The 14,589-nt window shown below is 50.9% G+C and overlaps 2 protein-coding genes across 4 annotated transcripts in view; one reads left to right on the top strand and one right to left on the bottom strand.

Annotated features, from left to right (window-relative positions):
- The window catches only part of LOC306835993 (uncharacterized protein), a 114,951-nt gene that overhangs the window by 41,754 nt on the left and 58,608 nt on the right, over positions 1–14,589 (bottom strand). For 2 of the 3 annotated variants that reach the window (XM_079362847.1, XM_079362845.1), the window contains exon 4: positions 2,999–3,060. In XM_079362847.1, coding sequence (XP_079218973.1) covers positions 2,999–3,060 — 62 coding nt within the window. Of the gene's footprint in view, positions 1–2,988; positions 3,061–14,589 lie in introns of all 3 variants that reach the window. The other variant, XM_079362846.1, reaches the window with a different exon arrangement.
- The window catches only part of btbd3b (BTB (POZ) domain containing 3b), a gene marked incomplete at its 5' end in the record, with an annotated part of 13,308 nt that continues 7,326 nt past the window's right edge, over positions 8,608–14,589 (top strand). Inside the window, 1 exon segment of the mRNA XM_079362303.1 lies at positions 8,608–8,765. Within this exon segment, the coding sequence (XP_079218429.1) occupies positions 8,608–8,765 (158 nt within the window).

Below are 14,589 nucleotides of genomic sequence, written 5' to 3'. Positions count from 1 at the left end.
AGCATGCGAGACTTTTGAGAGAGTGCCAGACAAATCCTCAGCTCGGGCTGATTATTTGCTCCTCGATGGTTTGGAAAGTAGGCCAAGGCTCCACTAATTCTGATGTGCTGTAAAGGTCTGACACGAGCTGCAGACTGTGAGCGTGTCATGCAGAAGGAAACACAACAACACGGGGACACAGGAGGCTTCACCTGACGCTCTCATCTTCAGACTGCAGGAAGAATGATGCAAAGTGAAGGCTCATCACTCTGCTGCTGAAAGGATTCATGCAGAGAGATGCTGTGTGAAGGACAGTCAGTGTCTCTTTCTGTCCTCTGTTGGACAATAGACCCAACAGTCAGTTGCATCAGATACTTGTGCTCTAAGTAAAGAATGAGCCGCTCAGTGAAGACCCTCACCTGCCCTCTGGGCCGACCAGAGCAGCGACAGACTCAGGCTTAGTGACAACACTGATTCTACGACATGGCCCCTCGAGGCCGCCCTGGAGGCTGATGGGTAAAAAGAGACATGACATCACCGGGGTCGTCAAGCCAACGTGCCGGCGTCATCTCTGAGAAGATGAGCAGGTGAAGCTTCGTCATGCAGCGGCCTGTGACCAAACATCCCGTGTTTCCACAGCAACGTGTCTGTCATGGCGGTCCCTTTGACAAGACACGCCCCCTTACAACTCTGACATGAAGAATTTCTCTGACTTTGACAAATGAGTAAAAATGACTCAACAAATCAAACTTTTAAGACGTGAATCACTGTTTTTATTTCTCCTTCTCTTTCGTGTTCTGGTGTTTGAGAACATTTTCAGCAGAGCGTTCCAGCTCTGCAGAGGACGGCGTTCTGTTTTTATCTCTGGTTGCATGACCCTTTTGTTCTGCTGCCTGAGTTTAAAGCGCGTCGAGCCAACGGAGAGAATAACCTCTCGTCTTCAGCGAGAGACTTGTTGCTTCCAAAACACAACATGCATGAAATGAGAAATCCAGCTGTCGGTTTGACGCACACGTGTATCATTTATGTCTGTTTACTGCACAGCGTGAGGCAACATAATGTAGAGTCACACTGAAGAAGCAGTACATGTAAAAGCATGCATACTGAGGAATACTACAGCTATGTCTGCATGCAACACACACACACACACACACACACACACACACACACACACACACACACACACACACACACACACACACACACGGGCAGAAATAAAAGGGTTCACGGGGAGTGGTAGACGGCGAGCGAGCCGGCCAGAGGAGATGGAAGGAGCACACCGGGGGGAATGATGAGAGGAAATGATGCGAGTGATGAGTGCTGAATGGTTGGCCAGTGGGACGGACCCTGTCAGACTGTCTGCTAAAGGGGTGGAAGAGAGAGAGGGAGAGATGAGTGCAGAGAGGACAGGAGGGAGAGATAGAGCGAGAGCGAGCAGGAGAAAAATGGTGATCGATGTCAAAACACTATTAGCCAGTGAGAGGCGAGGTTCTCCCGGCCTGCTGCTTCATGACCACGGCCCTGATTGTGCAGCCATAACCGGCCGGTGCAGGAGCACTAACTCTCAGGGTTCAGAGATGGAGAAGCGGGCCAGCAGCATGTTTTATTCAGCTCTCATTACATAAATTCTGTTTTGCCGTTCTCCTTTGCATGAGTGTTTCCGCAGCCCAGAAACGTCTGGGGCGCACACTGCCGCATCGAGCGCCGTTTGCTCTTCTCGTCTTCAAGCTTTTCATCTGCAGAGCGGGCCCTCGCTCAGAAACAATGATGACCCAGTTCTGAGTATGTCTCTGTCTTACAGCCAGTTCTCTTCTGTCCTAATCATAGTCCCTCAGCTCTGAGCGCTGCTGCACTACCAAGACAGGAGCGAGAGAGAGAGAGAGGGAGGGAGGAGATATAAAGAGATAAAAGAGAGCGAGGCAGAAAGAAAGGAAGCATGAGTGAGAGGAAAGAGAAAGAGAGCTAATCTCTGAGGAGGAGGAAGACGAAGAAGAGAGGATGACAAACCAGAAGGATGGATGGATAGATGTGTTCACAGATAGAAAGTGAGAGAAAGACAGAGAAGGTTAAACCACAGCACCTTCTCTGATTCGCTCCCCGTGGAGAGCACATCTGAAGGCCGGATTGATGCCATGACAGCTTGTGGAAGACGAGAGGCAGAGGCTCCTTCATCTGCACACACGTCTCCTGAGACTCACGAAACCAGGTCGCTGTGTTCATCCTCAGGTGTGACTTCACGTTTGCAGAGAGTTGAGGAGCCCTGTTGTTCTTATGTAATATGTGACATATCCAGCTCTGCACTGTGAACATGTTACAATGTAGTACACGATGCAATCACTTCATCAGAGCGCCCTCAGAAACAGGACGAGGTGAGAAAGTTCACATCCTGACTATCAGCTCACTCAGGTTAAAGAGATCAGGCGAAGATGTAACAGGTTGGTTTTCAAAAGGAAGAGAGAGAGAGAGAGAGAGAGAGAGAGAGAGAGAGCCCTGCTCAGAACAGGCTGTTTCTGTGTCTGTAGCTTTAAATATGTAAATGAGCTGTGTCTGACCACGCCCCCTCTCTGGAAGGGCTCGGGTGTACTCGCTGCTTTCTGGCTCCATGTCCTATTGTTTACGGTGAGAAGGCAGACTCAGAGGGCAGAACAAACACCTAGCTGTGGGAGTGTCACCCACCTGGGGGAGGGGCTACTGCCCTTTGTGATGTCATGAAGGGAAATAACATTTTCTGAGACGTGGAGCAGGCAGAAGACGGAGAGGATGGACTTTTCTCATCATTGGGGGGTTTGGAGACAGACTAGATGGGGAAGAGGATTTGGTCTCATATTGCACCTTGAGCTTCCTGTATTTATATATTTATATATTTATTTATGTTTGTAAACTCTGAAGGAGACGGGATACTGCGGCATGTACACACCTCAGCCCGGTTTCTTTTTCTCCAATTTCAGAATTTGAACATGATCAACCTTTATGATGCGTTTGTGTGTTTTAAGTGTTTTCTGCTCTCACTTTGTCTTACCTCATGTTGGGTTCGGTCAGTCAGCTGTTTGTGCACATGGGGAACACCTTCAGAACGGTGACCTGAGGGAAGAGAGACGATGGATGAGATGAGGTAGAGGGACGATGATGATAAAGGAACAAAACCAGAAGTAGAAGGTGGAAGTCTGCCGCCCTCAGTCTGCACAAAAAACAATAACTTTAAATATCACACAGATACAACTGTAACAAATATTCACAGGCAAATATCGAATCATGACAAGTCCAAACTTTGAGCTGATGGTTACCTTTATTTTACAGCTGATTCTAGGTCAGACATATGTTGCATATGAAGGGAAAATGTCCTCATAAAACAGAGATACTGAGTGTGTGCACGCCTGCTCTGTGTGCACGCCTGCTCTGTACGTGCACGCCTGCTCTGTACGTGCACGCCTGCTCTGTGTGTGCACGCCTGCTCTGTACGTGCACGCCTGCTCTGTACGTGCACGCCTGCTCTGTACGTGCACGCCTGCTCTGTACGTGCACGCCTGCTCTGTGTGTGCACGCCTGCTCTGTACGTGCACGCCTGCTCTGTGTGTGCACGCCTGCTCTGTACGTGCACGCCTGCTCTGTACGTGCACGCCTGCTCTGTACGTGCACGCCTGCTCTGTACGTGCACGCCTGCTCTGTGTGTGCACGCCTGCTCTGTACGTGCACGCCTGCTCTGTGTGCACGCCTGCTCTGTGTGCACGCCTGCTCTGTGTGTGTGCACGCCTGCTCTGTGTGTGCACGCCTGCTCTGTGTGCACGCCTGCTCTGTGTGCACGCCTGCTCTGTGTGTGCACGCCTGCTCTGTGTGCACACCTGCTCTGTGTGTGCACGCCTGCTCTGTGTGCACGCCTGCTCTGTGTGTGTGCACGCCTGCTCTGTGTGTGCACGCCTGCTCTGTGTGCACACCTGCTCTGTGTGTGCACGCCTGCTCTGTGTGCACGCCTGCTCTGTGTGTGTGCACGCCTGCTCTGTGTGCACGCCTGCTCTGTGTGCACGCCTGCTCTGTGTGCACGCCTGCTCTGTACGTGCACGCCTGCTCTGTGTGCACGCCTGCTCTGTGTGCACGCCTCGTGAGTCTGGAGGAGAGTTTCTGGGCTAACTGGGAGAAGAAAAAAAAAGCAGCAGGCCTGTGAGACTGAGGCCTCATGCTGATGTCACTCAGGTCTACTGTCGGTGATCCAAATGGACAGGAGAGTAAACACTGGACAAATTGTGCATCCAGCATGAAAACATCTCCCTCTCCCAGACACCCCCTCGTCACCGGGGTGAGTGCCAGCTGAGGACCGTGGGGATGGACTGACCTTGCATGTCTCCTCATATTTGGCACAATACTCGGTGAAAGGAGGATATTCGATGATAAAAATGTTGCTTATAAGGAAAATAAAGGCAAATGTGAGAATGCAAGCTGTCTGTCTTTCTATCGACATTGAATGTGATGGTTAACAGACGGGACTCACAGTCACAGTCCGTCTGTCTGGGGGAGGGGAGGTGTGAATGAGTCAGAGTCAACGGTCAAGGGTGCCAAAGCTGGAGTGCCACAGAGTTGGCATTGTGCTGGCAGAGAGCTGGTTTTTGGGGGGGGGGGGTCTGTGCGAGCAGAGAGACCCCATCTCAATGTCTCCTAAGCTCTCTGTATTATGCTAAGACATGTACCCTTGAGGGAGCGCGGCTTGCAGTTGAAAGTCACTCAAGGTCGGAGAATTAGTGGAGGACTAACAAGCAACACAGCGCTGCATCTGCATACACTGATATGAAGCTTTGTGTGTGTGGATTGGTTTTACGTCACCTAATTAACCAATCAATACCGTATGACTTTGTATACAGACGACAGGTGGAATTATATGATTTATGGCGCCCAACCTAGAATTGACAGTCCTTCCACGCCGCCTCATAAATACGGACATTTGTGAGATGTTTGTGTTAGCGGCTTTAACTGCTCGCTGTGATATATCTCTCCCACAGCAGGAGATGAATTACACCCTCAGCTCATTTCCTCTTCCTTACCAACCTTTACACAAGGTGACCTTGCGTGCAGCGTCATTTACAACTGAATGACATGTTTGCTGTTCACGCCGCGCTGCATCACGGCTGCAGTGTTGGGACACATAGCTCCGCCTGCATGGAGCGCTAAACAGTACAGTTCATGGAGGGGGGGATTGTCTTTGCTTCCATATGCCTTCCATCTGCTTTACTCACACTGAGCCTCTCTCTCTACAATACAGTACAAACGGTAAACAAAGCGCAGATGTCATTGCGGTGTGATAAGAGCTTCCAACTCGTCTTCCTCTAAACTGAACTGCAGCAGAAACACTGCGGGGTAAACTCACACAATGTGATGATAACAGTTTGTCTTCAACTGGAAACCTCTGCAAATATTGAATGCAGCACAGACTGCAGAGCAGAGAGGAGCTGTTCTCACAGTTTACATCATTCAGTCATCCTGCAATCAAACCCAACATGTGGTCAACATGGGGACAGAAGCTGGCCGTCTGCACCGCCACACGCAAAACAACAGGAAACAGTCGAAATGTTCTGAAAGTCTTTGGACCATGCGTGAGCAGGCGGGTCCATCCCTCCACCATGAAGCAGGCGGGTCCATCCCTCCACCATGAAGCAGGCGGGTCCATCCCTCCACCATGAAGCAGGCGGGTCCATCCCTCCACCATGAAGCAGGCGGGTCCATCCCCTCCACCATGAAGCAGGCGGGTCCATCCCTCCACCATGAAGCAGGCGGGTCCATCCCTCCACCATGAAGCAGGCGGGTCCATCCCTCCACCATGAAGCAGGCGGGTCCATCCCCTCCACCATGAAGCAGGCGGGTCCATCCCTCCACCATGAAGCAGGCGGGTCCATCCCTCCACCATGAAGCAGGCACCATGAAGCAGGCGGGTCCATCCCTCCACCATGAAGCAGGCGGGTCCATCCCTCCACCATGAAGCAGGCGGGTCCATCCCTCCACCATGAAGCAGGCGGGTCCATCCCTCCACCATGAAGCCCCACCTTGTCTTCACATTGTCCTCAGCGAGATTTACATTCAAATATGAGCTGAAGAAATGAGGTCATGAGGGTGTCAGAGCTGGTCTTATCTCCACGGTAACCTAAAGCTGGAGTGGGAGCTGCACCGCCTTGACTCCTCTCATGGTCTAAATCAATGACAGCGCTGGTCGCTCCTGCCACCCCGTCCCTGCGCTCCACAACCAGGAGCTGATGATGTGAAATATTGATTTGCATGTCCACCCAGATCACCACGCCGCGCCGTTACTGTCAGCTTCATTTAGAAGATTCCTCCAGAACGGCCCTTTGATGCCAAGCTGGGGCAGCACACAGAGCAGAGGGGCAGGAGGAGGAGCAGGAGGAGGAGCAGGAGCAGGAGCAGGAGGAGGAGGAGGAGGAGGGGGAGGAGCAGGAGCAGGAGGAGGAGGAGGAGGAGCAGGAGCAGGAGGAGGGGGAGGAGCAGGAGGGGGAGAGAGGAGGAGGAGGAGCAGGAGGAGGAGCAGGAGGAGGAGGGGGGAGGTGCAGGAGGATAAGGAGGAGGAGGAGCAGGAGGAGGAGGAGGAGCAGGAGCAGGAGCAGGAGGAGGAGCAGGAGGAGGGGGAGGAGCAGGAGGGGGAGGAGGAGGAGCAGGAGGAGGAGGAGCAGGAGGAGGAGCAGGAGGAGGAGGGGGAGGTGCAGGAGGATAAGGAGGAGGAGGAGCAGGAGGAGGAGGCAGGAGCAGGAGCAGGAGGAGGAGGAGGAGGAGGGGGAGGAGCAGGAGCAGGAGGAGGAGGAGGAGGAGGAGGAGCAGGAGCAGGAGGAGGGGGAGGAGCAGGAGGGGGAGGAGGAGGAGGAGGGAGCAGGAGGAGGAGAGGAGCAGGAGGAGGAGCAGGAGGAGGAGGGGGAGGTGCAGGAGGATAAGGAGGAGGAGGAGCAGGAGGAGGAGGAGGAGCAGGAGCAGGAGCAGGAGGAGGAGGAGGAGCAGGAGGAGGGGGAGGAGCAGGAGGGGGAGGAGGAGGAGGAGGAGCAGGAGGAGGAGGAGCAGGAGGAGGAGGAGCAGGAGGAGGAGCAGGAGGAGGAGGAGGAGCAGGAGCAGGAGGAGGGGGAGAGCAGGAGGGGGAGGAGGAGGAGGAGCAGGAGGAGGAGGAGGAGCAGGAGCAGGAGCAGGAGGAGGGGGAGGAGGGGAGGAGGAGGAGGAGCAGGAGGAGGAGGAGCAGGAGGAGGAGCAGGAGGAGGAGGGGGGAGGTGCAGGAGGATAAGGAGGAGGAGGAGCAGGAGGAGGAGCAGGAGGAGGGGGGAGGAGCAGGAGGAGGAGCAGGAGGAGGAGGAGGAGGAGCAGGAGGAGGAGTCCCTCAGGATAGAAGAGAAAATAGAAAGAAGACCACACAAAGGCTGCAGAGAGTGAATCTGTGTTCAGGCTGTGAAGCTTCGTCTCTCCTGCACAGAGAGAAGAAACTCTGTGTGTTCAATGAGCGACTACACTGTGTTTCCCAATTAGTCATTTCAGCATGGATACACTCTTCTGCTTCATATGAACAGCCTAAACTTAGACTCTCACACACACACACACACACACACACACACACACACACACACACACACACAGAGACAGAGACAGGCTGGCCTTTGCAGAGAACAGGAGGTAAAAGGTTACTCTCCTGTGAGCGAGGGTCAGTGTAACCTGTCTCTAAGATGGTCAAATAAAGCCACGTGAGAGCCCGAGATAAAGAGGTGACCTTTTCCTGCAAACCACGAAATGACAAAGTGATGTTAATGCTTTGAATCTTCTTCTGAACAGACGTGGATTCAGCGGAGGATTCGGAGAGGAACTGGATCATCAATATGACTTTATTGTTTTGCATGGAGAGTTGTGACTCTCTCTCAGCGAGCGGTTTGTTTGGACGCACGCTGAGCGCCTGATTAGCCTGCAAACATCAAAGAGGATCTGAAACTGCAAAAACTCAACTTTTCTCAGCTTGTGTTTTGTAAAAGTGTCCCATGAAAAAGAGCGAGTGCTTCAGACAGAGACAGCAGCGGCAGGTCATCCAGCCGGTCGCTCATTCATAACAACAAGCTAACACTGAAGCACGAAGGATCCCCATGAGCTCTGACTCCTTACGTTAGCATCAAAACTGTAGGTGATGATATTAAAGCTCAGAGTTTGTCAGGAGGCTCGGGGCCGCCTCAGCTCGATCCAGCTGCAGGCTCTGCCACTACACTGATCAAACATCAGGTGGGGACATCATTTCCAACATGGCGACCGGCGCCCAGGGTTGTTGGGCTTCATAACAGCGTGTCCTCGCAGCACAGCGAGAACTAGATCACGCAATCCCCCGTCTGTTACAGAGCGTCCTCGTCCACCGATACTGACGACTGACGAGACATCGATGCTTCTTTACTGCAGCGTTGAATTCATCAGACTCTGTTGGCTTTGTTGTTCCCTCTCTCTCCCTCTCTCTCTCTCTCGCGCTCTCTGGGCGTTCCCTCAGTTAGAGAAAGCGAGAGAAACCAGCGGCCTTTATTCTGACCGCCACGGCTCCGTGACATGGTCAGCGAGTCGCAGCAGGGGGCGGAGCTTACAGAGAGGCAGCCAACATCATCAGAGACTCGGTGTCACAACTCTTGAGAAATGAAGCCCGAACACGAGAGCGGGAGCCTTTTCCCTGCTCGTATGAGAGGTGAGTCATATCAGACACTTGAAGTGGAAAAGGCCAACACGAGCGCCGGGCACGCTGCGACGCAGCGAGCAGGCGGCGGCGGCAGCAGCGTGGGCAGCGCAGAGAGGAAGTGAGTGGGACAGGATTGGTCCTCATTGTTGGAGCGACATTAGCTCATCCTGTGTCCCACTTCTAAAGATTTGCATCATCTCCCCCTAAACCCCTCGTTTATTTATTTATCTGCATGGAAATATAGGTCACGCTGTCATACAGACATACATTTTTAATAGTTCTGCAGATTTAATTCAAATGTCTGCCAGCGGCCCTGCGAGCCTCTCTGCCGCAGACGCTCAGGATAAATTCACCACAAACAACGAACACTCAATCCACAGCAGCAAAGCCTGAAAGCCCCTGCTGATACGTCGGTGCATTATTCAAAATATCCTCTTCTCTGAGAGGCGGCTGTGATATCCAAGGTGAAGGGAGGACAGACAACCTCCGAGGATGATTCACAAACACACTTCTTGACTCCGTGTGGACCAGCTGCTCGACTGCAGAACCTCAATCAAAAGACCTGAGTGCGGTTCAAACCTGTGTGGGACACAGCCGGAGATTATTTGATCAGAAGCTTTGACCGTCAGTGAGGGAGCCCGGGGGCCGTCGCTGGCCTTCTCCCTCCACAACACTCTCTCTCTATCATTTCCACCCGTCTATCTGTCACTGGAAAGAAAAGGAGAAAAGGGCGCTTTGTCTGCATCTTCAGTGCCAGACATCCCCACTGTGATTATATGAGTCTAACATGGCTGCTCTGTCAAATCAGCACGCTGACACTGACGAGCCCAAACACAAAGAGACAGTGTCAGAGAAGAGGACGGGCCATCTTTAAAAACCTGACTCCTAATTTGATGTTGAAATCATGAAAAGTCCTTCATGAGACGTCCTCAGGCAAAGGTCGGCTTCTTCTAAAGAGACGATATATACAGATGGACGGAGGCACAGCCACCTGAGAGTGAAGCCAAAACACGTAGAGCTTCGATTCTGCCTGGTCTGAGACCAGACCTTCAAACACGCAGATGTGCTGCTCTCTGTGCTGCAGACGGGGGGGGGGGGGGCACGCAGCTATCACGCACCAGAGAGAACACGCAGTGCACATGTGTGTGGTGGAATTGAGGGGCTAGTGTTTAAGTGAAGACATTGTGATGACATCTTGGATCAAGGCGCTCAAACCTGATTGGATCTGAGCGCCTCTGGGAGGAAACTTAGCAGTTAGCGTCTCTGAGTCGACGCGACAGGAGCTAAAACAAACGCCACATTACTCCACTGTGTTTAAAGGCTGCTCTGGTTATTACTGATGATATTACAATGCTGCCATGCAAACAAGTGAAATGTGATTAATGAATCATATTTACATGGTGGAAGCCCCGACATCGACCACCTTCTTACAGCTCTAAATGAAATGTAAGGCGTTAGTGACGCTCGATAAAAGACAGATAGAGAAGTTCCTCAGCCAGGGGAGACAGCCGAATATCTTGAATGCATTAAATGGACAAAAAAAAATCATTAAATGCCTGTCAGCCTGCCAGACCAGAAAAAAACACTTTTATTTCACGCTCTGTCTAAAAATGAAATTACTGAGAGAACAGATTCAGCCGTGGTTAAGTTAAGAAACGTCTCCTCGCTCTCTGCCCGACTATCTGCAGCTGCAGAAGCAGTTACCAGGAGATATATGACCACGAAGCAGCAGAAGATTAAACCCCGACTGGACTGAACTCTCAGACCAGAGTCTCCTAAATCTCAGCTCGAGTGTCTAAAGCAAACACGAGCAGCTCGAGGAGCATTTTTATGGAGCATTTTGGATTGTTCAACGTTACCTTTCGTAACTTTAGATTTGTTACCTGTCGTGTGTGATTAACATAAAAAGAGCCAGCTAAGCCCTTCGCTGTCTCAGGGATCTGTTCGGGTCTGCACCACCATGTCCTCGCATTCTGCACTGAGCAACAAATGATTCTTTCTCTTCGACACCCGATGCACTTCAATCCTCTCTGAAATCATTTGAATTCTTCGCTCAGAATCAGTCAGGTAGATGTTTTTTATGGTGCACGGCCGCAGCAGCAGCACGGTGAGTACACACACAACGCGCTGCATCCCAGCTGTTCTAACACAGAAATCAGGTTGAGACAGCTGGGCTCACAATGTGCCCGAAAACAATATCATGTTGTTTTATCAGAAGTGAGAAGGAGCAGCTGGAGAGGAGACACAAGGGGAAGGATGGACGGAGACGGGGCTGATGATTGAAAAACATGGATGCTGCGTCAGAGATCAGGTGAGCGGCGAGGACGCCAGCAAAGCACCGGTCTGCGTGGAGGTGATGGATGTGCAGAGAACACACGAGTCCTTCTGCCTGCTCCACCTCTCAGAAAATGTGTGCTCAAACAGGTCGTTTTGGAGATGTTCCCTTCATGACATCACAAAGGGCAGTAGCCCCTCCCCCAGGTGGGTGGACACTCCCACAGCTAGGTGTTTGTTCTGCCCTCTGAGTCTGCCTTCTCACCGTAAACAATAGGACATGGAGCCAGAAAGCAGCGAGTACACCCGAGCCCTTCCAGAGAGGGGGGCGTGGTCAGACACAGCTCATTTACATATTTAAAGCTACAGACACAGAAACAGCCTGTACTGAGCAGGGCTGAAATAGAGGGGTTTATAGACATGATCAAATACAGGATCAGAGTGGATTTACAACAACACACTTCACACACATGATGAAGAGGAGGAGGTCATGTGACCTTTAATGACATAAGTGAACCAGTAACTTGCTGTTGACTGCAGCTTTAAGGAGTAAACTTCATGTATTCTGTGTGTTGATTTGGCGCGTGTGTGAGGATGGGTGTTACCATGTGTGTTAATATGCATGTGTTTTCATCTCAGCGAGCGCTGCACACAAACAGCAGAGCTGACAAACGCACCGCCGGCCCTCGGTGGCACATCAGGGACAGCTGGATGTTGTCAGGCAACCATAACGCTGATGGAAATGGGCTGATTGCAGCTCGCAGGCCCCTCCCTCTTATAAATCAGCTTCACGGCACTCGGGAGTGGAAGACAGCAGCGACAGGCTGCACCACACCTCTACTGTACGCTGCATGAAACCCTGCAGCAGGCTGGATCTCTCTCCTGGCAGACGGAGGGGAGTTCTTGCATCAACGTTGATTTAATTGTGTCACAACTTCAGCTGAAATACACAAAATCAACTCACAAAGCTTTTCTGGTACCAATTTAAGACGCCTTACAGTTTGGGAAAGAGTTACACACTAATCCTTTGCTGTCCTCTGTTTGATTTTGAGACAGTAAATCAAGCTTTGCTTTAGTTCATTTTAAACTGAAAAAAAGAAGCTTCGCCTGGAGGATTAAATCAATGACGAGACAATAATTAAACATCCTGAAATGTAGCTGGAATGTTCTGTCTCGTAACAACACTGCGCTCCTTTCTCTGCGTTGTGTTGGCCGGGGAGCTGCCAGGCATTTACACCACCCACATGGGCTGCACCGCTGTCAGACAAATCTGAAATTAGAAAGGCAAACTGCAGCACGCAGCTCCAGAAGCAGCATCAGTCTAATTAGGCAGCTCTGGCTTGCCAAAAGAAGATGTGAAAGGTGTGAAAGGATGTTTTCTGAGAAACAGTGTCTTTGTGTTTGATTGACGTTTGCGTTTCTGCCCATGTGAAGGTTTCTAAAAGCACAAATATGACATCGCTTCAGGTCAGAGTCACCGCTTGTCTCTTATAATCAGGGTGAGAAAAGGCGTTTAATGTTTTCACATCTGCACTCCTGAAAATATCTAAATGACTTCAGGACTCCGGATATCCTCCTGATCTGCTCGTTCACAGATGCTCCTCACAGCGGGACACTATCGCTGTCAGAGGACGGGGGGGGGGGGGGGGGGGGGGGCATAAGACTGGACATAAGAAAAAACAAACGGCTCCTCTGAGTCTTCTGTATGTTTGAAGGCAATAGGAGAGATGTAGATCCTCACTCTCCCCTGCCAGGGAAAGAAGGTGGTAAAAATTGATTTGGATTTGCGTTCTCTCACTTCTTATAAAACCCTTTTAATTAAAAGAAGCAATAATCCATCATTCACCGCTGACCTTTCTGCAAAGTTTACTCAAATTAATTGTGCTGAGAAATCAGCAGATGCCCCGCAGCTCGACGCACTCACAACAACAAAAAACCCACCTGCTTTCTTTCAGTCCGACGTCTAATTGGCTCTGTGTTTGATTTTCCTGCCTGTAAAAGGTTGGACTCTAATCGTCCATCGTGACTCTCCTGGATGGTCGGGGTGTTGGGTTAAATAAAAAGACAAGATGCAGATTGGCTCTATATGTCAGGGATATGAGACAGTAGCAGTTATTGGTCACAAACCCTGAAAGTAGACATGTGAAGACGAGGACCGGTTGGAGCTCCGCAGGCTGACGTGATCATGAACATGAGCACAGAGGAGATCTCAGCCCCTGGGTTTGCCAGATATGAGAGCAGTTATCAGGTGAACAGGTGTTGCAGCGATGGAAGCGGGCAGTGGAACTGCTTCAGATAGAAGTGATTGTACCCGAGCTAAAAAGCCTCTGCATGTTTCTAATAAGCTCCAGCAGCAGAAAGCTGCTCAAACTAGGATCAATGTTGGAGATGAAACATGGAGAGAGGTTAGAACGCAGAAAGCTTTACAGACCCATGCAGAGCTGGCTAAACACTGAAGCTACAGTGTCCACCACATGCAGAGCTGGCTAAACACTGAAGCTACAGTGTCCACCACATGCAGAGCTGGCTAAACACTGAAGCTACAGTGTCTCTACATGCAGAGCTGGCTAAACACTGAAGCTACAGTGTCCACCACATGCAGAGCTGGCTAAACACTGAAGCTACAGTGTCCACCACATGCAGAGCTGGCTAAACACTGAAGCTACAGTGTCCACCACATGCTGAGCTGGCTAAACACTGAAGCTACAGTGTCCACCACATGCAGAGCTGGCTAAACACTGAAGCTACAGTGTCCACCACATGCAGAGCTGGCTAAACACTGAAGCTACAGTGTCCACCACATGCAGAGCTGGCTAAACACTGAAGCTACAGTGTCCACACTCTTTCTTTAGCCGCGCTGCACTGCTTTAAATATACAGCATGCAACGAAACAAACAGGAAAATCATATTTATGGCTCCCAACAGAAACACAGTGAGTGTTTTTTAAAAGTGCCACATTATCCTGATTAGTGCCATTTAGTTTGTGTTGCTGATAATAACATTGGAAAAGGTCATATTTTGCCCCCTGTGGGGGGGCGGGAGCAGCTCTGCAGAAATCATGAGAAATTAGCAGTGAGAAGGTTAAAGCGTCCGCTCGCAGCCCAGCGGTAGGTAATTAGAGGAAATGAATAAATGGAGGTGGTCGTGGAGAACACTGGATTCAAATTGGTGGGAGAAATTCAAACGTTAGTGCAGTGTCAGAGATTAAACTGAGGGGAAGAAGAGAGGGGGGAAGTCTGGGGTAGGAAGGGATTAAGAGTCGAGCTTTGAAGGGCTTTTCCCCGAGTGCTCCACACGACCATATCTCACGTTTGACTCCTCCAACGCTTTCTAGAAGGACTGTTCAGAAAACCCAATCTCCTCCCTGACCTTCTCCTGCCCCGAGGTTCCTGTTGATTAACACACACACACACACACACACACACACACACACACACACACACACACATTGTGTTCACTGCTTATTGGTCATCACAACATGAGTCACCTGTTTTCTTTTCTACTGTTGAACCAGCTTGTTGAAATTAGTGTGTGATTATTGGTGCTTCGGCACGCTGCCTCTAGTGGACCACCGAGGAACTGCAGGACTGTATTTCCAACAGCTCAGGTATACACAAACCTTTCCACTCCTTATTCAGTTAAAAACCTTCTTTGATATCATTTATGCA

The sequence above is a fragment of the Symphodus melops genome, assembly GCF_947650265.1.
Source record: "Symphodus melops genome assembly, chromosome: 15".
Lineage (NCBI taxonomy): Eukaryota > Metazoa > Chordata > Actinopteri > Labriformes > Labridae > Symphodus > Symphodus melops.
Note: the sequence above shows the minus strand (reverse complement) of the source record. Positions and strands in the feature narration are given on the sequence as shown.